Consider the following 25,584-nt stretch of genomic DNA (forward strand, 5'->3'; position numbering starts at 1 on the left):
CTCTGACGGTTTTTCCAAGCTGGTGCTTTTATTGAGAGCACACACGCACTCGAACGGCACAGCAAGGACTATGCTGCTACGGCAGTCGGATCCTAGCTCTTCAGGGCTGCTCAGCAATATCGTTTGCTTTTAAGAAACTTTTATGCGAATGACAACAGAAGCTTCTGGCTATGCAGCACTCCGTATCGATTTTATGATGTGCCAGTTTGCAGGCATTTCATATAATGCAGACAAGAGGCATTTCACTGTCTGCGGGGTTAGACGCCCAGACCTTTCCCTCCACTGACTTAGGCTTCTCATGCTCAAATTGCAGGAGAAATCCTTTTAGTAGGAGCAAGACTGTTACCGTTTCCTGGCAAGCTGCTCAATGTGAATAGGTCACTTGATCTTGCACCTCCTGAAGTTAATGGTGAAAACATACTTGCTTTCAGTGACTGCAATATCATGCTTTTAGTGAGCACATTGCTATTTCCTTTTGCAAGACTTTCAAAGGCTCCATCACAGTAGTCCTTTGCCTTAAACAGGGGAAGCAATGAATAGGTCTCCCACAGTGCTGCCAACATCTTCCCAGCCATGTGGTTGAAATTCTAGATGGTGCCAGGGTCGGTCAAAGCCGGCAGCTTTGGCCTATGTGGTCCTGCTTCTGGCTAGGAACCCACAGCACTTTTGTCTATCATCGTTCTGAGAGCTCACTTTGGACCAATTCACATTTTTCTTTCATTTAAAGAAGCAGTTATAAATAATGGGACATTATTTAGCTCCTGGAAGGAAAAAAGGGGACACAAGGCCATCAGATTTTTCCACAGCAAATCTGCCCTCTCCTTATTTCTTTAACTGGCTTCATAGGAAACAGGGGGCGCGTTTTTTTGCAAAAAGCTTGTCCTGTTTAATCCCTGCTGAGTTAGTTGTGGAGTCAAATGCCAGATCAAAAGGAGGCCCCAGCAAGTGAAAGTTGCAGGGAAGTCTCCAGCTGCCAGGGTCTCTTCCAGGGACAGCTGTAGGCTAATGGATAAGCTATAAACAGGGCATTTAGGGCAGAAGTGACAATAGAATGGGGGCCAGGGTGAACAAAGGAAACTTTTTAAAAGGATGCAAAGATAGTGAGAGCCGAATAGCAGAGCTTGTCGGCTGAGCTGTCTGCCTCAGACAGAAAGGCCAAGCAGCCATGGGCACACAGACAGCCCGTCCTGCCGCAGGCGGAGGATCCTGCCTGATGAAGGATCAAAGCCAGGGATAGGTGTTCAGTTAGAACAACCCTCTGGGATGATTAGAAATGTTTTTTTTGAGTCAGTTCTAACAGCAGCAGCTTTCATTCGAGTGGGGAGAAAAGGGGGAGAATGGCACACTGTACATTAATCCTTTGTTAATCTGAAAGATGTCTGATGACTGTGGAACACCACACTGGACAACTCATACTCTGGAAAGGAGATTTTTTTTTGGAAAAATTTGTTTCGAAGACTTCTTATAGGAAGCTACAGTGCTGTCTCCACAATCTCTCATCTGGTAAAGCACGGCCATGTCTCCTACCTGTTTCAGGAGCAATCTCACAGTTCCAGCACACACTGCCCGCGGAGGGGTCTGCATCACTTTATTTTACCTGCCCACCAGCCAGCCCATCTCTCAACACCCTCCAGTGCATGCACAGCAGATCCGCCCTGGAAGAAGAAGGGGACCTACCCGCAGGGTGACCTGGTATCACGAGGCTGTTGGTAGGTAACGCTGGTGGAGGTGGCAGCGTGGGTGGGGTGGCGAACATGGCCGGATGGTGCTGGTGTTGGGTCTGCGATCTGAGAGAGAAGTGCGAGGTAGCAAGATTAGAGATGGAGAGGGGCAGAGCTGGGCCGGAGGAATGGTGCGGAGGAATCTGGGGAGAGAGGGGAAGGTGTTTCGGGAGACTGATGCTCGTTGCACTGCTAGCACTGCTGCTCCGGCTGCAGAGAGAAACAGACGGGGGGAAGAAGGGGGAGAGAGACAGAGAGAAAGAGAGAGAGTGTGTTACAATACAAAACTGAAACAGTGCGAGAAATACACTACCAGAAACAACACAACTATGTAACACTGATCTCCCCAAGCTTATATTTTTCTTAACAGCAGTGGAGACAATAATGAATCTTAATGAATTTCTCCAGCAGGGTGGGATGGGGCTCAGGCTCTCTGGAGTAACGTTTCCTCTGCTGCTTGAGCAAGTTACAATCCTCAGAGCCATCTACGAGATACTGATGAAGGCCACAGAGGCAGCTGCGTTTTGCACCTTTATTTAGCCTCTGATGACCTCGCAGTGGCCATGTGCGTCCTTGTGATCAAATGATGCAATTACCCTAATTCCTTTTTCTGTTGCTCTGGGTGCAGAGTTGCATAACGTGAGTGACTTTGGGACCAAGTCGTATCTGCTGTGCATGCTGTGTAGTTATATTCACACAAGCATGCAGACACATGCCAAGTTAATCAATTATCCTCTTAATAATCCTGTATTTTCAATCTTTTTCTATTACTATTACTCCACTGCAAATGATATAAGTTTTGTGGGGTGAAAGGCAGTATCACTGCAGTTATTTTTTAGTGTAATTCCCACAATACTAATATTCGTTGCAATCTAAACCTCTGCAATATCTTGAATAGTTTGAAATATTATTAGTCATTTATACTGTGGTGGCATTTACAGGGTTAAACCACAACAGTATGCAGGATAGTATGAAATAGACATTAATGGCAGCTCTCTGTATTAATATTTTGACCCTTGTGCAGCCAGATATTATGTTTTAAATCAGTTTTCTTATCTTGTTTAAACCAGCCTAGTTCTGGTTTGGGAGGCAAGGCATGTTTTCTGTACCAGCAAAAAGACTATACAGGTTCCGGTTGACTGTCTAAACTCTATTCTCTAGAAATGTTTTAGCCATACCATTTTCATCCATCCTACTTACTGGATGGAGGCAATTTAAACATTGGAGCTAAGTCTCCTGCTGGATCTCACCATGTCAGATTGACGCAGATTTCTCAGCCTCCATGGGTGCCCTGTTCTACGGGACACAGCTCTTTCTGATATAGATATCCCTCTTTTGATGCTGGTGAACCAGAAAACCCGTGGTAACCACGAACAAACCTACTTCAATGGAAGTCTTTCTGAATATGAAATTAAGGAGTTGCTCAAACTCAAACCACCTTAAATTTTTAAGGCAAGAACTGGCTGGCTCAGAATAGAAAGTGGACCTAAAGGAACTTTACCCCACAGTTACACATGCCTTTCTCCCACCGCGTTTCAAATGCAACTATCCACCACTGCTGGAAACCCCAGCTTTTGGAGTCAGCACAGAAAGTCCAATATCCAAAACATGGAGCATCTTACCCAGACAGTAAGAGTGCTCTTGTGTCACCTCCCAGCTATTCCTATCGCTTTTGAAAGAAGTTTTGTCCCAGCAGTAGCATAAAGATGACAGGAGTGTCCCTTTCCCTTACCTGATATTATTGAGTCCGTTGTGGGCCACCTGGTGATGCACTTGGTAATTGAGAGGTGGAGGGATGTGACTCGGAGGCTGGGTCCGAAGCTCAGGTATTAACTGAGGCTGCGACTGCGGCCGAGGTTGAGGTTGTGACTGCGGCCGAGGCTGGGGCTGAGGCGTGAGCCTTGGTGGTGCTGGTGCTGAAATCACTGGCTCCTTCTTCAACAGTGGGCTTGCTCTGGCGCTTGACGTGGGCGCTGAGGAAGTCGAAGTCACAACGGCAGCTACTGGCTGGGGACTGGGGATAGGCAGGGCGAAGGGCACGTCGGTGCTCAGTTCCCGACTCCGCTCTAGCCCAGACACCTTTGGGACATTGGCTGCTTTCGCTTCTGGCTTGTCATTCAAGGTGGGACCTTATGGAGCAATGAGAAAAAGAACAAAGCGCATGCTGAAAGGTCTGCGTTTGTTTCTCTGCTCGGCAGAACATATGCCTGAGAAAAAACAAGTCAAGTTTCAGCTCGTGGGAGCATCGTGGGAGCACTGCTGCTACAAGATGGATGTGTGTTTGTGCGTCTGTCCTTCCGCTGTCCTTGACCGGCCAGTCTACAGTACTTGTTAGCGTGTGTGTAAGAGACTTAGCTGTCAGTAAATGACTGCATACTACAAGGAACATACAGCTTTGTGACTTCTACAGAGCCCCAAGGTTACATACAGTAGGAGTGTGAACATGTCTCAAGTTACGCTACAGTATTTCCTGCTCAATGTTAAGTTTTAAGGCTGATAAAGAAACCCATGAACACAAGCCTCATCATTAAGACATTTCATTTTCTCAATGCTCTTTCAAGATAATCTACATTGTGTTTAGGCTCAACTCCAGCTACAACACACCGCGACCCAAGCACTAATCATTAATGATAACCCCACCTGGCTTCTAGGAGGAGGCTACCTGGGATCTTCGCGTAGCAAAGGATGGGACAGTGCTGCAGCAAAGCTAGGACATTGCCATTCCCTGGCCACCCACTTGCATGGAAGATCAGAATGGAGAAGGCTGGAAAACGCCAGTCAGAAGCGCAGTGAGCACCCAAGTGTAGTCCTGCTCACCCTAAGTATTGCACGCACCTATATGCACGGCATGTCAAAACTATCAGGAACGCTGCAACCTTGCAAAATGCACCTATGGTGAGAATTCCATACAGAATTACTCCTTCTATGATGGCAAGTACTTCCCTTTTTCCAAATTATGCTAAACAAAGTCGCCCGAAGAGTTAAAAGGCTGGAAAGGAAAAAGGGAGGAAAGCAGAGATGTTTCAGATCAAGCAGCATCCAAAAGGTCAAAGACAACCAAAACGACCAACACGAATGTGATTCAACTCCCACTGTAACTCCCTTTTTGATATAATCTGTGTATCCTTGAGTGCACATACACCCACAATTACAGGAAAAACTGTTCAAGGGTTACAAGAACTAGTGTTGTCCATGTGTTTCACACGCACACACCCCACCATGCACACACAGCACTTCTAATCGACTTTTAGGATACATGCTTTTATCATCCACCAGAACGCGCTGGGGGCTGTTTGCGTTTAACTGGCTTGCAGACACGCAGGAGATGCTACCTACACTCACTAACATGCTCCCGACACCCTCACCAACAAATTCCACCTTTGAAATTTTCCCGTCTCATCAAAGGACTGAGCCAGTTCCTGATGTAGGAGGTGTGGAAATAACACACAACACACACCACAAGCTAATTCTGGCCATGCAGACGCTCTTAACCAGGTGCTTGCAAATGCAGCCTATGTGAGGCCAGAGTCCGCACTGCCATGGCGTCCACAACTTAAGCGTCACCACGCCAGCATTAGAAAAGAGCAGGACAGTGATGGGTCACAGCCTGCCCACGTGGTGACGGCATCTCCTTCCTTGAGATAAAAGGCAGCTCCCCACACTGCTGCTGGCTCTGCCTGCGCTCTCACCATTGCACCATCTCCTTCATCAATCAATCAATCAATCACTCACTACATATATATAAATTCAGAATGTGAAGGGAGAACGAATGGAAACATATGAACTACCTCAAACCCACAAATAACAGGAACAGAAACCTTTCCAAACACCAGTGCTTTGGCTGGCAGCAAGTACGATCAGCTCTGCACTTTCCAGCACCTCATACATCTTTACAGGTTTGACACAATGTCTGGAGGTCCTAAATTATTCCTTACAACAAATATAAGGCTAACTCTCATTTCAGTGAATCTCTTTTTCAAATATGAGTTCATGAATCACAGGTACCCTGGTTCCGAGATGTAACTAGACTTGGTTCCAATGTTATTTAGAGTGACAAAGAATTTATTTCTAAAATCAAATTCTCATCGCTCTTGTGCACCATTATTTTTTATAATGCCACCCAGGTTTGTAAATTTTCCCCAGACTTTATTACTAACAATTCAAAATTTGTAATTGACTAGTCAAGCCAGGGGTCCACACACTGTGCATTTTGGAGGAAGTATATTCACAGCTGTAGATCCCACTGTTTTCCAGGAGCTACCCATTAAAAGCAATTGGGTTTCATTCCTGACCATAGGTTTCCTGAGAGCCCATTAGCTCCTTCCATCCACCAGGCCTCCTCCTACAGAGCTAAACTTCATATTGTGTAATTACAGGCAATGTAGACTAATGGTGTATATTCAAAACACACTGGCACCACAAAAGTTAGTTGAGTAAAAAGTCAATTAGATCCCAAACAAATCAATAAAGTCCCGCATTAAAAGCAGCTGTTTGACCAGTTTTATGTACAACTATTGATTCCCCGCGGTTTCAGCATTAGTTCTCATTTGCAATTTTCTCAAAGCAAAAGCTCATGCTCCCTTGCTGCCTGAACTGACCAGCCAGCCTGGTTGTACTAGTTAGTACTAGGGGTACACGACTGATTTCTGCTGCCAACTCGCACCTCTCAGGTTGCAGTACTGAAACGCTTTTGTGTTCCATTCTCGACAACAATGAAAATACCCCCCATCATTCATCAACAATGAAAAGACACACTTCCCTCCGCCTCTGGAAAAACTACAGGCATGACTGTGAGCTTCCCTCCTTTTGTAGCCACGTTGAGCAACAGCAGAAGCCCGAGAAGGGAAAGATATGGTGTGAATTCATGGGTAAGCGTGGAGAAGCACGTGAGTGAGAGACAGCAAAATCCCCAAGCCTGCCCGGCCACCACATGGGAAGGATGGTGGGCGAATCCTGGTTTGGTGACTTTCCTGTTTCCCCTTCTGATGGCCGCAATACAGGACAAGAGAGAGAAGCTGCTTCATGGGGCTGACGTGAGGGTGAACTGCAATGGGTGAAGGGAAGGGAGCCACACGTGAACAAAGGCAGGACAAACCATGGGGAGAAATGACAGGAAGACGGTGACGCCAGGCACTGGGACCTGCCTGATATTTGAAAAGGAAACTTTTCTCACATCTAGGCGTTCCAGTTAAGTCTCTGGTAAAATAGATTTGGACAAAATGGAAAGCAGATGTCTAAATGGAAATACATCTCATTCATATGTCTCACTGCTATAGAAGACACAAAAGGCACTGCTAAGGAAAGACTTAAGATGCTTCACTTCAGCTGACTCCATGGAATGCCACCCCATGACGTCCTCGCACTCTGACACTGAAGAACATACACAAGTCCTGGTTTCTTTCTCTCCTTTCACATTCTTCTACCAACACTTACTTCTACCTGTTCAGTGCCTGTTTCCAGTACCCAGTCACTAGCTAACCATACTCCAGAGGTCTCTGACAATTTCAAGGCCATCTTCCCTGTGCAACCAAAGAAAAAAAGAATTTTGAAGGCTATAATTACCTGCTTGCTTAGGTACTTAACAAAATCCTTATCATGACACCTACCACAAAAATCTCCAAGACTTTCCTCTCCATTCGCATGAAAGTCTCTGAGCTACCTTCCCTGAAATCCCTCAGAAAATTAATTTTAGTGATTTTAATGGGAGATGTTGCCCATTCTGATCAGGATCTCAGACTCTGCAGTTTCTCTGTAGGATGCTGGAACGTCCTATTAAGGGAACTACAATTTTGTGCGCCCAAGACTGCTGGTCACATATGGAAATATCCCAAGGAAAGCAACGGAATATACCCTTTTGTGCAAGCTGGATCAGGTTTCATCAAGATCCTTTCAGAAATTCCTGTACTTTGGCTCCTAATTTAGTCCTTCCGAGCAGATGGACCCACAGAGCTAAGCACAACTGTCCCAACAAACGCACCGACCCACCAGACCACACCACAATGTTCTAGAGGCAAAAATGTGTTTATTTTTACCAAGTCCTAGAGTAATTTTCATGCTTAATGATAACAGGCTGAGCCAATTTGCCTAAGACTTGACAGTCAGCTCCAATAATTCAACCTTAATTAAACCTGAACGCATGTCAGTTCAGCTCGTCCCTTCACAGGAAATCTGACATTTGCAATGATTCATGTTTCAGCCATGCTATGGGAAGGCTGGATCACATCTGCCATTCTCCACCATGCAGAGCGCTACCCCTTTTCAGCATGCCAACTTTGTTTATTTTCTAACCAAACACTTTGGACTTCTTCCATTGAGAGGTTTTCTTAAATGAACAGACAGTGAAACATGTCTTGATCTCACGGGGATGAATGATGACTGAGCACGAGAGACAGGGAAGAAAGGACAGAAACTGCTCTAACAAGAAAAATAACGACAACCTGGGATTAGTAATTCCTGCCTCCTTGATCAACTAATTTGTCATCTGGAGTGTTGCAAAATTTCTGCTTCTCTGTGCCTTGGGCTACATCATGTTCCAATTTAACCTGGTAAAGATGAAAACTTTTAACAACTTTTAAAAGCACAGAGAGCTTTAGCTACTGCTGCTGGAAATCTGTCGAAACAAGAGTTGAAGTGTAAGGGAAACCCCAAAGGCAACTATAGTTTTATCTGCTGCGAAAAGTGCGTTTCAGAAGGAGTTACCTGAACCTGAAGGACCATCAGCACGGATCCAATACAAAACTTCAGTGAATTCAAAATCTGTGATTGGAATAAACACGCAACGCCCATCCCCACGGCTGCACGGGGTGACATGCTTGCCAGCGTGTAACTACACAGCATTGCAGGCTTAATACAATACAGAAAGTCCCAGACACAAATTAAACCTTTCTGTTACAGGAATTTGCTTTCAAGCTGATTAAGAGTAGCTCAAGTGCAAGGGATTAAACATGTAAAGGCTGCTTTGAGAACTCCAATAAGCAGTTACTGTGTTATACAAACAGTACTTAGGGCAACAGCAGTTCCAGCCCTGCCTCTTGCTCTTTGCAAGCTGCTGGTTGCTGCTGAAAGGGGACTGTCAACACACATACAATGTGATTGGAAATAATCTAATCTTGCTTGCACGCCTTTCCTTTGTCTCTTGAAAAAAAGAAAAGTGGAGTCATTCAGACGTCTTTCTGCAGTCTCCCTTGTTGTATTCAAACAGCAAGGGTGATGGGGTGATATGAGAAAGAAATTCCTCTCCTACATCCATCAATGACATCTTTACCAATGGCAATTTCCCAAGAAACACAACCACCGCCATCTGCAGCCTATCTATCCACCCTGTACGCATCCTTGAAAACAGACATAAGCCAGGCTGGCTATGACGAACCCTGCTCCACATTATAATTCCAGCGAGATACGCTGCAAAAGTATCACCACAGGAATTACAGGGACATATGTGGCAAGAAGCTGAGTATTTCAGAGTTGTTTGATGAGTCCCAGAGACGAGTTTTGAACCATCAGCACAGGGAACAAGTACAGAAGAGCATGGTTTTACAGCAGCAGGACAAAACAAAGAAAAAACTAAAGGAGGCTCTCCAATGAACTTCAGCAAACCTTTTTTTTTTTTTTAAATGGAGCTTTTAGAGTGCTGCATAATGTATTGTGAATATGCAACATATATAAACACAAGGGAGAATAAAGCATTTTGCATTGACAATGATAGCACTGATGCTGGCAGAGCACTTACAAGTGAAAATCAATATTTAAGTGCTAATCCTTTATCCTCAGCTGGCTTTTGCTTTCATATAGATGGCTTTTTCTTTGTGCTAGGAAGGCAGTGCTATTTAAGACATGAGACGATTAGCTTGGCCTGCAAAGGCAAGGCAAGCAGAGCTACAGCACAGAAGCAAACCAACACATGGGGCACCAAGTTCCTCCACCCATTTTAATGCAAATCAGCTTAAGATAAGGTATAAAGGCTTGGGACTTGCACATAAAACCAGTCTGCAAGGCTCTGTGGTATGTAACATGAACACTATTGCGAAGCAGAGGCCAAATTTCCATCATGACAGCGGTGTACTGCACACATTAGGTCACGTCAAAAAATGTTGTTCTGTGACACGGGGTCCTCAGACCATCATAGGTCTCTGGTGGATTTTCCACAAATAATTGCAGCACTTTTAAGTAAGCCGAGGGTAAGCACAAACCCTGATGCCTGCGTGGGGGGAGCGGGTCTTTGTTCACAGCGCAGCTCCCCCAGCCCGTCCCCACGGCTTTCAGCGGGAGGCTCCTTCCACAACCCGGTCTGGATTTGGCCCCTATCACTCAGTTCATTTGTACAGAGCTGTCTGTCAAGTCAAATCGTCTTGCCGCAATCTGAAACACCCTCCGAACAGCTGCCACTAGCAATTACTCTCCCAGACAGCCTTGACTATCAGGAAGAGAACTGGAGCGAGCACTTGCCAGTTTTAATAAACTGTGTTGCCCAAGTCATTTAACCTGCTAGATTGCTGGATGCCGGGGCTGTAACAAGCCTTCAGCTTTTCAACCTAGAAGAAAGCAACAGTGGCAAAAAGCTGTCAGCTTGGTCCTCAGAATTAACTTCCAAGGGTGTCTTCCCCCTCCCACCCCCCCTTTCTGAAGCACCCAAGTTTAAAAGTAAAGTATCTTCAAGTTACTTTCATAATGTCATGACACAGAAAGCACCTCACATTTTTAACACAAAGCCAATGACTCCCGAGAGTTAAGGGTTGTCATTTTCCACAAGATTCATGTTAGGAGCACACCCGAGCAGAGAGAGCTCCCCTCTCCTCTTACACCCGCATGGACACGTCTCGTAGGTGCTCCCCAGCGCCGGCTCTGTCTGTGTGTCCCTCACGTCCACCCCAGCGATGCTGATGCAGCCGAGGGCTTCAGGATGCCCTGACCACCTCCAGGGCTCTGCACCCACCACTCCAGCCTGGTCCGTACACTCTCAGCACTGTTACAGTCTCTCACCCAATTGGAAACTCAAGCGTGGCAAATTTACATTTACTCTGGTACTTTCAGGACAGGTAGGAGAGATTTCCTAAAGAAACATTTATCTAAAATTAAAAAGCTTCCATTCAGATCAGTGTTTCCAGTTTGTGGCTCACGTATACATCATGATGTCTGTGAATGTTAACCAAAAAGTAGTAGTCTACTGTCATTAGGATTAATTTGACATATAGGGATCTGCACTTCCACTACAAAGCTTATTGGACTCTGTAAATCACAACGAAGGTTCAAAACCACGATGGTAAATGTTTTCCTTAGCCAGCTACGCAGATAAGAGCCTTTGTTGTGAAAGCTTGCAGCACAGAAAGATTTCACCCCCTCCCCTGGAAACTGAGAGCAACAGCACTAAGACCTATGGACTTGACGCTGATTTGCTGCTTTATCGTTCTTTAATGGGATGTTTTATTCCTAGAGATTTGTGAGCTTTCCATGCTCTATCCAGGCATGTTAGCTGTAAGCATGCATGACGACACGCCAAAGCTGCGGGAGCTGAATGAAAATGGGTGCCAAACACAAGGATTGGGGCCAGAGCATAAAGAAAGAGGATCACCATTCAAATCCCCCCAAAGTAAGTCACACTGCATTTTCCTAGCAATGCTGCTTCTGGCAACATTTCAATGCAAAGCTGAAACTGGATTTGCAGCTAAAGCACCTACTGTGGATGCTGGCGTTGTAATGAGATTGAAAGTTTCATACAGGCTTTTAATCTAGGGCTATAATGGTGGATCAAACGCTGCAGGGTTAAATCTCTTCAGCACTGCTCCTAAGCAGATGCCGGATGCCCAAAAACCAGTGATGCAGGAGCTACCCCATTGCCCTGGCCACAAAATGTTACTAAAGCTTCTTGTAGTTACTTACTAAAGGTGTTTTCGTCTTGTTTTGTTCTGGTTTGTTCTGTGCAATGGCATATTGTACACCTAATCTGAGTGACAGACGAGCAACAAGGTAAATAAGCTATGAGAAAGACAGCCATGAAAGCAAGCAAGCACAAATACTCAACTCCAGATGCAAGCTTTTCAACAGACAAAACTGCTATATACCAAGGAATCTTACGATTTTAATTAGTCAAACAAGGCCAAATAATAAACCGTCAACCACTACATTACAGGAGAAAATGTACTACTTTTGCTGGTTGAAATCCGTATCGATTCCCATCTAGCCTGCAAGTGAGTTATTAATCACTCCAATTAAATCATGAACACAGGTCTTTACACTGAAATTGAACCCCCACCAATAGATCAATAACTCAAACCTCCAAGAGCAATTACTGCTCAGCATAATAGAGCAGCTTGTTACAGAGAGCCCCACGCAGACCACAATTCTCTGTCCTATCTTTCACACGCAATGCACACAAACTGGGAAGAAAAATATTTTATAACTATTATTTTCAAAATAAACAGACATCTGCTTAGAGTTACCTAATCTCTCTCACATCACAGAGGTAGATCTGCCAAGGTCACGTTGGAGACATGATTACATTTTTTCACAATTTGTTATTCTAGCAAAGCCCTGATAAGATTGAACTATTGAAGTTCACACTCTGGTTTAATTTCAAGAGGTTAAATGCCAAATCCTTTTCTTATTGCTACAAGGAAGGGATCTGCCAGGCTGCATAATACCCTGTGTGGGCTAAGACAACAATTTTGTTTCATCTGCACAGTCTTATGAAGGTTTTTGATTTTTTTTTTTTAAATGACATCAGAGAACTCCAAGCTCCCAAAGTATCATTTGAAGTAAAATCAGAAAGTGAGACTGTTCCGGAGGAGTGCAAATGACCTTTCAGACCTTCCAGCCCAGAAAAGTTAAGTCAACGGCTGGCTGAGAAAGCACACTTGCTAACCAAAACCAGAAAAAGGGAAGAAAGAACATTCTCAAACACCAGATCATCTCTGCTGGGAACAGGGGATGATTACCCTAACCAGCCAAGCGTATGCAGGGTCACAGAAATTCCCATATCTGCCTTGGAAGATAACTGATTCTTGTCCTGATGTAATGAAAAGAGGAACCATCCGTGCTCAGGCTCTCCAACTGCTGCCGTGCTGCTCAGCTCCAGGTGAGAGCTGTATTTCTGCACGCATCCTTGCTTCTGAGGGCCCGGCCCCTTCAAGTGGGCCCCTGAGCGCCATCCATCATCCTTCATTAGGGAAACTATTGGCAGCCAATTAAGTGCTGATGGACCCAGGCCATTGAAGCTAATCAAGATGAGTTCATACCATACCTTTCAGGCTGTAGGCACTGGCTCCTGCCTATGATGGGTGTCACGTTGCTGCTTCTTCCCCTTGCCGGCTCTCTGTCGGGTAACAGCCTTGGCCAAGGCTCATAAGACGCACAGAAAGATGACACCAAATCAGGCAACACAAGAAAACAAGCAGGTAGAGGGGCAGCGCTACTGCTGGGATCTCACCATGGCTTTCCACCGCCAGACACACAAGTAGCTTTTACAAAAGGGAGGGAGGGAGGGAGGGAGAAAAATCATCTATTCCCTACTGCAGCAGAGGCCGGAAGAGCCCGGACAACAGTCTTCTTCCTCCCTACAGGTCAGAGATTGTAACTGGAGTTAGACAGATCAAATTATGTCGTGATCTCTTTCCTGGAATGTGGTATGCACTACTCATGTGAACTACATCAGCTCAAAATCCAACATCCCACAGCCATCTCCTGAAAGCTCATCTCTGGGCTCTAGATAACCACATGCATCGAATTCTGTACTCCTGGTTGGCTATCCAAACATTTTTATGGGAAACACGGAGGCACATGACAGACCCTTCAGCACACAGATCCAAATTCAGCCCCCGGATAGATGCATATGGATTCAAACTCGCTTTTCAGGGCAGAGGAGAGCCCTATATAAAACCAAAATTTTAAAGGGAAAGAATCCTCTTTCATTTTCACCCCTTCCTGAGTCTATAGATAAGGATACAAAGAATCACATCTCTCCGCTTAAATCAATGTGTGAGCATTACTTAGAGCAGAGAATTGCTTGTAACAGTGTGTGGGATCCCCTTTCTCCAGATCTCAAAGGCCAAGCTGCACACGTTCTCTTACGCTCCTAATTGACACCACTCAAAATCACCGAGCTTCAATGTAGAGCAGCAAGGGGATCCAGATTTGCTTGAAACCAGCTGCGATGGACCTGGCCTCCTCAGTTCCAAGCGTAAAGCAGGAAAGACCGTCAAACTTCAGCAAATGCTAGCAAGAGCGAAGAGTGTTTCAGCTGAAGGCTACTGCAGGTTCTGCCAGAGGCAAATCCTGTTTCATGGAAATAATGGCAGCATCAAGTTGGCTACACAGCCTAGGAAGCCCGTGAACACCCTCGACAGGACCAGGCAAAAGGGATGTGCAGAAAACATGTCTGCAGAGTGAACTTGTGGCTCTGGTGGAGAGGACTGAAGATGCCACGGAAGGAAGCTCACCTCTAGAGCTGTTGCTACAGCTAAGGAGCCACAAAACCTGCCCATTCCCCAGGGGCTTTGTGCCTACCAGACCCACTCTTTCAGCACATCCTACTTTAGGAGGCTCTGTGCTAAACTCTGCCATTTAAATTTTCAGGGATAACACAGACAGCAATATTAATTTCTAATGGATTTCAGTATGCAGAGGCCTTTGCTCAATGTCAGAAGACTGCAGAATAAGACCTACTGTGCCTGTATGCAATCAGTATTTGAAGTGGCAAAGCTGCTTTTCTGGCCCAGGAAAGTCAGAACTGAAAGATATAAAAGGCTGGCAAACAGAACTGTTTAGAAACTGTCTCAGTAACTTGACTAACTTCCATACCCGATGTTATGGCTGGAGTTGTGAGAATGGAAAGTTCTGCTGCAAGGTGACTTATTCTCTGCTAAACAGGAACTGAAAGGAGTGACTGACCACGCACAAATTACCCAAATCCTGTCTTATTTATTTGTTAAGCCCAGCCCTCACAGTTCAGTAACTGCTGTCACATTAGTGCTAATACGCTTATAATTTGGGAAAACAACGCTTGAGATTCAGTGCTTGTCAAGTGGGGCCAGTGCTTTTCCAAGCAGCATCTCCCCAGACCCTGCAGCCTCCCACCGCCTCTCTCCCCACTCCCGGGCACCAGGAGGCACCTTCCAGGCAGATCCCTCCCTCAGATTCAGTAGCAGCACATTACTACCCTAAAACACCTTTAGCTGTTACCGAATTACCTCCGTTTTGCTGGCAGTTATGCAGTAGTACCTCTTTCCATTAACTTTGTTGAGGATCTAGCGTCAAGATGAAGAAAAACTGGAAGAATTTTCCTGCAAGCTGAGGAGCAATAAGGTCTCCCACCTCACTCCTATTCACATAGTCAAAAGCCAGCTCTAGAGCTGCTGGAATGGCATCTTAAGAGAAATTGAGATATTAAAATTAACAGACTGAATACATTCAACAACATTTCAAGTTGCATCATGGATAATTAAAATATTTAAGGGACAAGCTGCAAGTTGTTAATCAGGGAACATTTACTTGAATGGTGTGTGCCCTTTGGATTTGGTCCCTATGGCAACGAGTATTCGCTCCAAAAGGATGTGCTGGAAGAAGCATGTCAGGAGCTGCCTCAACGTTTTAATTCATAGAGTAGGCAAGGAATAAATACAGCTACTGACAAGCACAGCACAGGCAAAAGGGGTTTGTAAACAGCATTAGGAAGCCACAGATGGCCTTTTGCTTTTTAAGATTGAAAAAGTCCACTCTTCCTTTAAACACACCCACTGTAAAGATCAAGAAAACTAGACAGTTGCGCAGGGGGGTTGAATCACATGTATTATAGCTACTGCTAATAAAAGTTTTACGATAGAAAAGATTTTCTTCAGTTTCTAACTTCTCAGTCTTCGAGAAACTGTGACTGTGTTTCCACTCCCCATACTGGAAGTTGTTGCATCAAAATCTTCAGAAAAACCTTTTCCGTCTCACCTGGCTCAACAGGAAACAAACTCTGAGAATGCAACAGCATGTGGAGGACAGCGTCGCAGCGTGCCCAAGAAGGAAAATGTGAGGGATGGTTGGCTTTTTCTTCAAAACAGGAAGAGTGGCTTGGTATGCCGCAAGGAAAAGAAAAGAGTACTTCACTGCACCGCAGAAGGCAACCTCCTTCAGCATGATCTCAGAGTGTGTGAAATGCAGCTACAAAGCTCCTTCCAGCTTTCTCCTTTGATGAGGCGTGAATTCTTCAACGGGCAGCAGAAATATTGGAAAGACTTTGGTGCCGGAAATGCTTGAGGATAATGTAAGATCTGGCATTTAATAAGACCTAACAGAGGAACATTGTGTTGTGCATTGCAATGGATCACACCCTATTGATGAAAAGGTTGAATCTCTTCTTGCATGAGGGTGTATGGCTGTGGGAAGAAATCTCGCAAGGCTGGAGAGTGCTGGATGATGCAAGGCTGCATGGGCTGCTGTGACGCCAGCCTGAACGTGCAAAAAGCCTGAAACAGTAACTCAAGACTTGTAAACCCAAATGCTTGCTCGTCACTCCTCTTCCCGGTAGCTCCTTGGAGTCCCCTTACATCCGCCGCGGCGGCCCTGCGATGGCTGTTAGGCATAAGAACAGTTTCTACAAGGCTTCTGGATGGAAGTGGTACCGTCAGCTGCAGGTTGTTGAGGCCATGGGAGACACTTGTGATTCTGACATGCATGAGGACTATTCACTGTAGTGAAGGAGAGTCGTTCAGTAGAGCATTCATTGCCCTACTAACTGCTGTATTTGGCTTTCTTGACAATGGGTTTTGCTGGGACCCTGAGCTTGACTGTCCTCTCCCACCTCCCAGGCAGAGCCACAACTCCCACAATCCCCGCGTTACCCTCTGAGCAGGAACTGGGCAGGCACTGCCATGGTTCTAACCTCCGTCCTAGGCAGCAAACAAGTACAGACTCAGACATCTGTAAGGATAATCACAGGAATTGCTTCATACAAAACTGCTGCACATTTTTATTTCAGTATTGGGTGAAAGAGAGAGACAAGTATCTGGGCTTAGCCTGCGGATACTTTTCCGCAGAGACAGTAATTGCTGCATAATTCATATTCTTGTTTTCACATGTTTGCCATGTGTACCAACAATCCTATTGAATTTGCTGTAAGTTTTTCCTTCAAGTCCTCTCCATGTCACAGTTTTTCCAAGCAGCAGAAACACGAACAAGCAGAAGCCCAGCGCTAAGCAGCAACTCGGGTTTGGCAAATTCCTGTAATCCCAGATTCTTGCACATTAGGAGGGGAAAGTGGGGTCCAAGCTAATTCTTGAGAGTTTCCACTCCACATTAGCACAGCAAACAACATCTTTCACTCATTATGTCTGTATTTCCCTGCAAGCAGTTCTCTGTGAAGTTGGAATTGAGCCTTCGTATCTCTACCCAAAGCCACCTGCTCCCCATCAACTCCAGATCACACAGGCTGGAGGAGTGCTGCCCTCTACATGAGGCAAGGCTCATAAATAGTAAGTATTTGTGACTGATAGGAAATCTCAGCACAGTTAGAAACAATTTATAGCTTCCGCACCAAAGGAGCTCACAAAGAGAGTGGTAGCGATGGTGCAGGTCCTCAACTCGCCTTTCAGCAATGGTTTGAGGCGCCTTTGCTCGTATTAAACTAACTGGAGAGTCCTCCTTGCAGGGACGGGATTCCTTCTTTTAAAAAAAGCCTTTGTTCTAACGAACCCAAAATCATTAATCAATCCAATGATTACAAATGAAATGCCTCATCTCTCAATGGGAGGAATCCAAGTTCTGGTGCCACTGGTTTTATTTTTGAGGACACAATATGGTTTTGTTTTTGAGGACAACGCTCCAAACTGCCAGCAGTTTGTTTCAGGGAACCACCTCCTCCCACATTAACATATTCATTTGCAAAATCTATCACATATGTTGCGTGCAAACTGGCTGAGAGTTTGATGCAGCTCAGACAGCATGAGAGCCTCTAGCCCAAATATGTGAAAGTAATAAAATCCACGCCATCCTCCTGATCCCTCATGCTAACAGACCTATATTTCCTTTGCACTGTGAATAGTGGGGAACCTACAGATACGTAATCACAATAACAGACAAAATGGAAGGGGCATCCGTTTCTAACACGTCTCAGTTTTAGCTTCCTCCTCCCTTGCCGTGAGGTAAGGATACTAGTCTTAAATCCAGCATTTCGCCTTTCCACTAATGTAGCAAGAAGGAAAACGGTAAGCCCCGTTCAGCTCTCAGACGCAGTTGTAACAAGGACCACAGATGAACCTGGAGGACCAAGGGCCCTTACGCCAGAGCAACGCAGGACTGGGACACCGCACTGCAGAAGAGAACAGACCTGTCCGGCTGGGCTGGGGTGCACGTAATGCCGCACAGCATCCTCATCCCGCTGCCCTGCCTTCTTACTTTCCCAGCCATATCCATTTTGGTTATCTTGGCTATTGCAACAGCATCTCTCCATCTTACACAGAGGCATGTACTTGTTCCCAGAAGATGGGAAACAGCACCATGCTGGAGTTGTGGACCTCACAGTAGGATAATTGTCACATGAAAACCACAAGCAATGGTGGTTTTGGTAACAAAGGCTATGCTCATGGCTAATGGGCATGACTGGACTATCACACCCTACCTTATGATCACTCCACAAACAGAAATTAGGCCAGGAGGGACAGAGCACCCATTATTTCATATATAGACATGGGAAGCGAGGAAAATTATAGAGTAACCCCTTGCAGACAGTAGGTGTTTCTGCATTTTTAAAAAACTTCTCTCCAGCCCTTTGTTTCGCAGGCAGGCTGGCTCCGAGCTGGGCTGCTCCCACAGCCCCTGCGCTCCCCAGAGCCATCACGCTGCGGAGCTCGCAGTAGCTGCTCTGAATGAGTACGTTTCTTCCCACTAACCCATTAAAACTGAAGCCAGGTTTCCTTTACACTAGGTGTCCCCCATTTCTGAAAAATCCTGGCCTCTTCTAAGACCAAACACCAAGAGTGGCATGAAGGAAGCCAGGATATTCCCCATCATGAAAGGAAGAAAAAGGCAGCGAGGGAGCAGTTGGCCTCTCCGATGCCACACCACATCTCCAGGGACTAAAGCTTTGCTGCATCCACGAGATAAATCCACCTTCTCCCCATCTTCCCACAGCAGCACAGAACAACTCCCCCGTTACCAGCGGTGGATGCCGGTAAAGGTCTCCCTTTTCTTCCTTGTGTAAGGCATTTCCCACCCCTTCATTTTATAAATTACCAGAACAGACATTTAAATGTTCAAGAGTAATCTGAACAGAGTATTCATGCCTTGGGCATTTTTATGCTCTACAAGGAGAGAAATAAAAGGGCTTCATTTAATACCTCCCTACAGCATTCCCTGTTCCTGCTCTTCCCTTGTGAATCTCCAAAGGCAAACTCAGCGGTTCAAGGCTCCTGCACTGCCCTCTCCCTTTTTAAGAGCAAGACAGGCTTTTAAATCAAACCTTGCTGGCTGACTGGAACAGGTGGTGGGAATCCTTTAAAGGAGGGAAAAATCATTTGTAACTAATAAAGAGAGAACAAAATTCTGATTCCCGTGGTTTTATTAAGCACCCGCGGGAGTCGTTCGGGCAGGAGGCACATCTGCTGCTTCGGCGGCTCCCTCGGCGCCCCAGCACCGGAGAGAATAAAGGGCCTCCGTGCAGCTGCACCCTCCGCCTCCCGGGATGCTGAGGAGTGGGGTGGCTCTGCCTGCTTTACCGGGGATTTTATGAATGCGGCGTCAGGCTAGGGGCGAGCCCATCTTCCGCTTTACAAAACCAGCAGAAGCCTCTGTTCTCCCACATACAGAGCACATAGAGAAACCATCCAATGTTTGAACAAAGTTTTGTGCTAGATCAAAAAGTCGGACCCACGAAACCATCCCTGGGGCTTTGCTTTTAGTCTTTAACAAAACCCTCCCCTAGAACGATTTTCTGATCCTCAGTCTCTGAGAGAAACATCACAATATACTGAGGCTAACGATGTACCTTAATCTCTTGCCTTGTAATTGACATGTAAAGAGTGTAACTAGGAAAGGGCCCCCAGGGCACGGTTGGCCAAAGCTGGGTTTGCTGAGCAGCACTACGAGACAGCAGCACTATGAGACAGCAGCACTACGAGACAGCAGCTCTCCTGGAAGGCAGGGAAAAACTGCAGCTGCGGGACCGCAGCTCCCTCCCCACCACCCCTCTCCACCGATGCCGTCTGCCTTTCTGCCCCCCTTATTGTCAAAAGTGAGGAAGAGAGAGGTGACAAGCTGGAAAGGCATGGCCAAAGCTCAAGAGTGAGAACTCAAAGCACCCCTGCCGCGCTCCAAAGTGCTGCTACGGCTGCTCCCTGTGTGCAGGGAATTAGGATATGGTCTCCATCCAGCGATGAGCAAAGGAGGCAGAGGAATAGATGCGCTTTCTGCAAAGACCTCAGGCACTGCTCCTTTTCTGTATTAGTTGGCAAGCACGAGGTACAGAAACATCCATGGCTGAGAGCAAATGCTGGAATCCAGGCTCATCTCGATGGGATCTAAGGGACGCTCTGCTGTGATGTGGCCAATGCAGTTGTTTGTTCAAGAGTTAAAAGGAAGGGATATTTCTTCCTATGGAGGAGGACCAGGAAATTAAACCTGGACTTGACTCAGATCTCCCTTCTTTCTTGGACGGGTTTCTCTCCACGAGGAGGGGGTGGCAGTGGGCTTGAATATTCTCCATGTTACTTCCTTTTCCTCCACAAGTAATTTATAGAGAAAAAGGTCTGAAGTCCCTGCAGTCTTCTACAGATAGGCCACATTCTGGAGCTCCAGGCTTTTTACTCATCTCTTTCTTTCTCCGTATCAATTTAGCCTGCTCACAACCTGCAGTGAAGTCATTTCAAGATGCACGTGCCCACCTCTCCCCGCGCATAAGATGGTGATGTCTGCCTGTATGTTTGGTGACATGCTACCACTGAACAGTTCTTCAGCAGCCAGTCCCACAGCAGTGCCAGAAAGTCTATTTAGTTTGTAAGCCTACAAAAACTGGCATACGCCTTTACACAGTCTGAAACACCACTGCAGTATTTACATCCCTTCCCAAGAACCACAGAAACATTTATCACTATATGGTCAAGCTCTGTGAGTCACATACCAGCACTGGCGTCCTGGAGAAGGACCGTATCACAAACAAGCGCCCACCTCAAGTACCTTTGGGGTATTCAGCATGTTGTGGCTGCACTGAATTAGTTTCTGACCAGAAAAGAGAACACTTTCTTCAATCACCCTGTAGAAACGTTTTCCCTATGGCCAAACTTCAGAAATATTCACCACCCGATACTGAGGTTGGTTTTTCTAAGAGCTAAGGATCATAAAGTAGCCACGTGTTTAAACAAGAGGTCGTTATCCACCAGCTCCAGGGTTCAGTGCAAGCTTCTAAGCAAAGAGCAATTTGAAAATAGAGCTGTTAAAGCACTAACAGTAGTTTAGGGTAGTTTTACTGATTTTTCTGGCTAAGATTCATAGGGCTATCAAATTAGCATCCAGATATCTTGTTGAGGGAGTAAAGTCAATAATCTAACAGGCCCATTTCATGTCTCTTTACTGCTGCGATCGTACGACTTCAACTGTATACAGACCTGAAGGCAAAGGCCACAAGGACAATGCCCTACGGCAGATGCCAAGCCCCTGTTTTACGTGTCACACAGCACAGTCCAACAGATGAGATCTGAGAAATGGCAACCAGAAGGAACCGTTTCTACTGAAGATGCCACAATACCAAAGGTTTAGTATTAACTTATTGGTTCCTGACACAACTATACAAAGGGAGATTTTTCAAAGGCTCCAAGTCAGCAGGAGATTAAGTGAGAGTTTGACCCAAATCTTTAAAAGCCTTGTAACCACACAGTTCACCTGCACCATAACCTGGAAGCTTTTCAGGACCAACGACAGTAGCAAATAACAACATATATTATTTAAATAAATGTGCTCTATCAACTCTTTGCAGAGAAATCTGCTTTGACCAATACCAACCTCCCTCCTCGGTCTCTCTAGCTTCATCTACCCAAGGTGGTAAGAAGAGAAGCTCCTCCGCACCTTCCCTGCTCTCCCCCTCTCTTCCACCTCCGACAGCACGGCATTTTCACCACCCCTTTGTGCTGCACTCGGCATCCACGTCGCCAGGCTGGTCAAACCCACAGATGGAAGGAAAGATGCCTTTCCATCCCCACCTCTGGAAAAATGCAGATGTGGTAGGAAAAGCCCTGCAAGCTTCCCTCTTTCCCTTTGAAACCCAAGGAGAACAGATGAGCAGCACATTTGAAATTAATTACAGCAAAACCTACTGCATTGTTCTCTCCTCCCCTTCCTTTTTCCCCTAACACCCTCGTCGCAGAGCTTTCACTGAAACCTCTGTGGCGTGTATATTTTCCTAAAGTTGCCAGGGCCAAAACGGTACAGCTGAGACATTCACAGAAGTCAAAGAAAGTGCAGAGCCAGGTTAGCGCGCAGGGGTACAATAGTTCCTTAAGAGCGAGCGTCTCCCCCGCCGCCGCCCCCCTCCTCCCCAGCCTTCCGTCTCTAATGAACCTTTGGTGTCCGTCCACAAAAAACAAACATCAATCAGGCAACAGGCTGTTCCTTTTCCCCTGTTGCTAGTCTGAAATAACAGTCATCCCCCGCTGGGCTGGGAACGCCACTTCCCTCTCCAGCACACATACGGGATAATAAGGGGGAGGCGAAGGAGGGAGGAAAACCCGCTCCGAGGTGCCAGAATACACAGCGAGCCGTGCCTTTCGGAGCCAGAGAAAACTTGGGAACACAACAGCTTTTGATTCCTCCTGCCCCACTGGGCACGTTAATTATTTAATAGTTGGCTTGCGAATTGGTGGTGGTGGTAGGAAGAGGGTGGAAGGGAAATCAGGCTTTTCCCCCCGTCCCCTCCTGGAGCTGGCAGAACAGCGTGTGTGTGCACACACGTGTGCGTGTGCGAGGCTTCAGGCATGCGGGGACCCTGCTCCCAGCCCCGTCCTCCCGCCGCCACACTCACAACACCCTCCTTGTTGGCTTGTGACCACAGCGGCTACAGACAGCACGGGACGGCATCTGGATCAAATGAGTTACGGGGCAAAGAATCGCACCCTGTCTGCGCTGCCTTTGGAGGCTGACATTTTTCACCTATTATGACCGGGGGAAGGGCACTTGGGAGTTTATACTGGATTTCGACAGAGTTGGAAATGGAGCTGCAAATCAAACAGAGATTGGCTTATGATTTGCAACCAGGGCTTTCTAGGCGTCTGAAGCAACACTTTGGAAGGAGCGTAGGGAAAAGGAGAATGTAACTACATCTCATTTGGATGGAGAGGACTCACAGATGTTAGGAATATTTTTGATCAACAGCTTTCCTGGCACTGCTTGTGGTGGAATCCACAACCTTGACGGCTAGCTGAGTAAGAAAGTGCTGGCAAGCCCCTGTCTGCATGCAGGCAATTTGCAATGCTGCCAGTCAATATTTCAGTGAAAACAAAATTGCAGGGATCATATTAAAAGAGGGAAAAAGGGAAAATAAAACAAAACAAAACCCAGCCTTTCCTTTTAAGAGAAACTCTGATACGACCTGATGGGAAAGACCCTCCCAAATCAAAACGTACTCTTTGTTTGTTTAAAATTAACACGCTGTGATGGGAGCCCTGCTGCGAGCACACGAAGGCAAGCCTGCCAGCAGCAACAGAAGCAGACTCAGCAAGACGTGGCTTTGCACGGGGACACCTGGGTGGCATGTTTAGTACAGGCCTGCAGGAAATGATGCAGAAAGAGGTTTATGGTTGTGCCCATTTGGTGGAGGAAATGTATGCATCAAGCACAGGTCTGAGCCAAAAACCTGGACCCAGTCCTCTTCAACTGCTGGGAGGAGAGGGGAAGGGATGGGAGGAAAGGAGAGCTTCTGTGGCAATATTTTCAAAATCCAGGTCTGGATGTAGCCATGCTGGCTTATTCTTAGTTTAACACAATGGTGGAGACAGCAAGTGGTGTAGCCCGGGCATCTCTGGACCAGCCCAGAGATGACTGACACAGGCTCTCAGGGGCATCCAAGCCCCTGGTACAGCTCACGCCACCATTTGGAGTATCTTTAGAGCACCTCTGAATTAGTCCCACCTCCAGGGCTTGCAAAGGGGTGCTCTGCTGCTCATGGCCACTGGAGCCAGGCCCTTCTCTGCCCTGGCCTCAGGACTGAGCTTGGCTGACGACACTGCCACTCTCAGCGGGGACTCCTCGGACATCTGCTTAAGGCTGCTTTACAGCGCGTACTGCTGGAATGACATGAAGGGTCCAGAGACTGGCCTGTAATGCTAAAATATTTCAGGTGAAAAGGTTCATTATGCTCAGAGAATTTATTCGTTGATCCAATGAAAGGTATAAAGTAATCTGCTCCACTTTGGTTATTAAATCGATCGGTACAGAATGTAATGGACATATTCTAGTTGTTGGTTTCAGGTTTCTAGCTGAGTTTTAAAGACCCTTTCAATAATAAAAATAATGACAATATTCATTATTGCATAAACATTCAGTGCTCACACTGTAAATTTCTTCCCCCAGCCATTAAGCCTGTATTAAATCAGGTTGTCTCTGCAGAGCTTGCACTGCGAGCGCCTCTCACTGTGCCCAGAGAAGGCCAGCCACGTAGGAAAGCAACTGGCTGGGGACAGCTTAGCTGTTTGGACGCCAGATCACATAGTACTGAGAAAATTAAAATGTTAGCTGCTTCATCCAACAAGGCTGGCCCTTTTCTGCCACTCTGCTTTGTGGAGAGCTTCCCAGGGAGCAGGCTCTGGCTTTGCTTTTGTAGTTTAACATTCACGAGTCGATGCAGTTTGAGGTGGGTTTACAAACTCCGACGTGATCTTTGGCGACGCTGCCTGGTCCTATGCTTCCCAAAATGTCACAAGGACAAGGACTCGTGGGCGTGAAGGGACTAACTCTTCTTCCATGGGTTTCACGCCACAGACAGGGAGCGTTCAGGAGACAGATCTCTCTCAAAACTGGATCATCAATAAATAGGGAAATATAGAACAAACTAAGCAGACACCAGCAGCAGATGCAGGTTCACAGACGTCTGCTTATTACCAAACCTCACTCCAGCTGAGACTTAAATAGCCTCCTTTATGCAAAACGGGAGAGGGAGCGGAACTGAAGGAAACTGGCAATTACACAATTTTATTTCCCTCCTAGCCCATTCACTTTTCATCAGGTGGCTCTGCGCTCGCATACGAAAGGCGCTTGTGAGCGCTAAGTTAAGCACAAAGCCAGCTTGATACTTTCCCTTCCCTGGGAGGAAGTCTCCCTGTGCTTTGCTGGATGCAGTGGAAAAGCACAGTGAACACGTTATTTTATACTACTTTGAAAGCACCAGGCACTGCCTGAGAAACGGGGACTTCCAGGCTGCATCCTCCCGTTTTTCCAAGGCTGCATCTCTCCCAAACATGATGGTGCTCAGAACCAGGTCCTGGGGTCTCAGTTTAACCCTGCACCAGGATTTATCTCTATAGAGTCATCCGCAATCTGCTTCTTCCTCATCTTTAAAAAAAGCCCTCCTTCCTTCTAAAATCTCCACCCCAACTCCAGTGGGCTGACTGGCAAAGAATTCACCATCTCACAGTGCTAGATAGAAGATGTACTTGGGTGCAATCAAGCTTTCCTGGCTTTCCTGATACCTTTTAAGAATATTATCTCCAACACGGCAAAAAGTTAACGTCTATTTCCTAGGAGAGAGATCTGGAAGTCTGACTATTCCCTTATGGACAAACCTTAAAGAATTTATTAGTGATGAAACCAGTATGTTTCTTCAGAAATTTAATAGGGTTCCATAAAAATTACTTCAATAACTTTTAAAATTTAATGGCAAACGAGAACCTTTCCACAGGCTTTTTGA

At 46.2% G+C, this 25,584-nt stretch overlaps 1 protein-coding gene across 24 annotated transcripts in view; it reads right to left on the bottom strand.

Annotated features, from left to right (window-relative positions):
- The window catches only part of FBRSL1 (fibrosin like 1), a 544,864-nt gene that overhangs the window by 24,512 nt on the left and 494,768 nt on the right, over positions 1–25,584 (bottom strand). For all 24 annotated transcript variants that reach the window (XM_074606379.1, XM_074606373.1, XM_074606392.1 and 21 more), the window contains 2 exons: positions 3,454–3,850; positions 1,678–1,931 (listed from right to left, as the gene is read on the bottom strand). In XM_074606379.1, coding sequence (XP_074462480.1) covers positions 1,678–1,931; positions 3,454–3,850 — 651 coding nt within the window. The remainder of the gene's footprint in view (positions 1–1,677; positions 1,932–3,453; positions 3,851–25,584) is intronic.

The sequence above is a fragment of the Larus michahellis genome, chromosome 13 (genome assembly GCF_964199755.1).
Source record: "Larus michahellis chromosome 13, bLarMic1.1, whole genome shotgun sequence".
Taxonomy (NCBI): Eukaryota; Metazoa; Chordata; class Aves; order Charadriiformes; family Laridae; genus Larus; species Larus michahellis.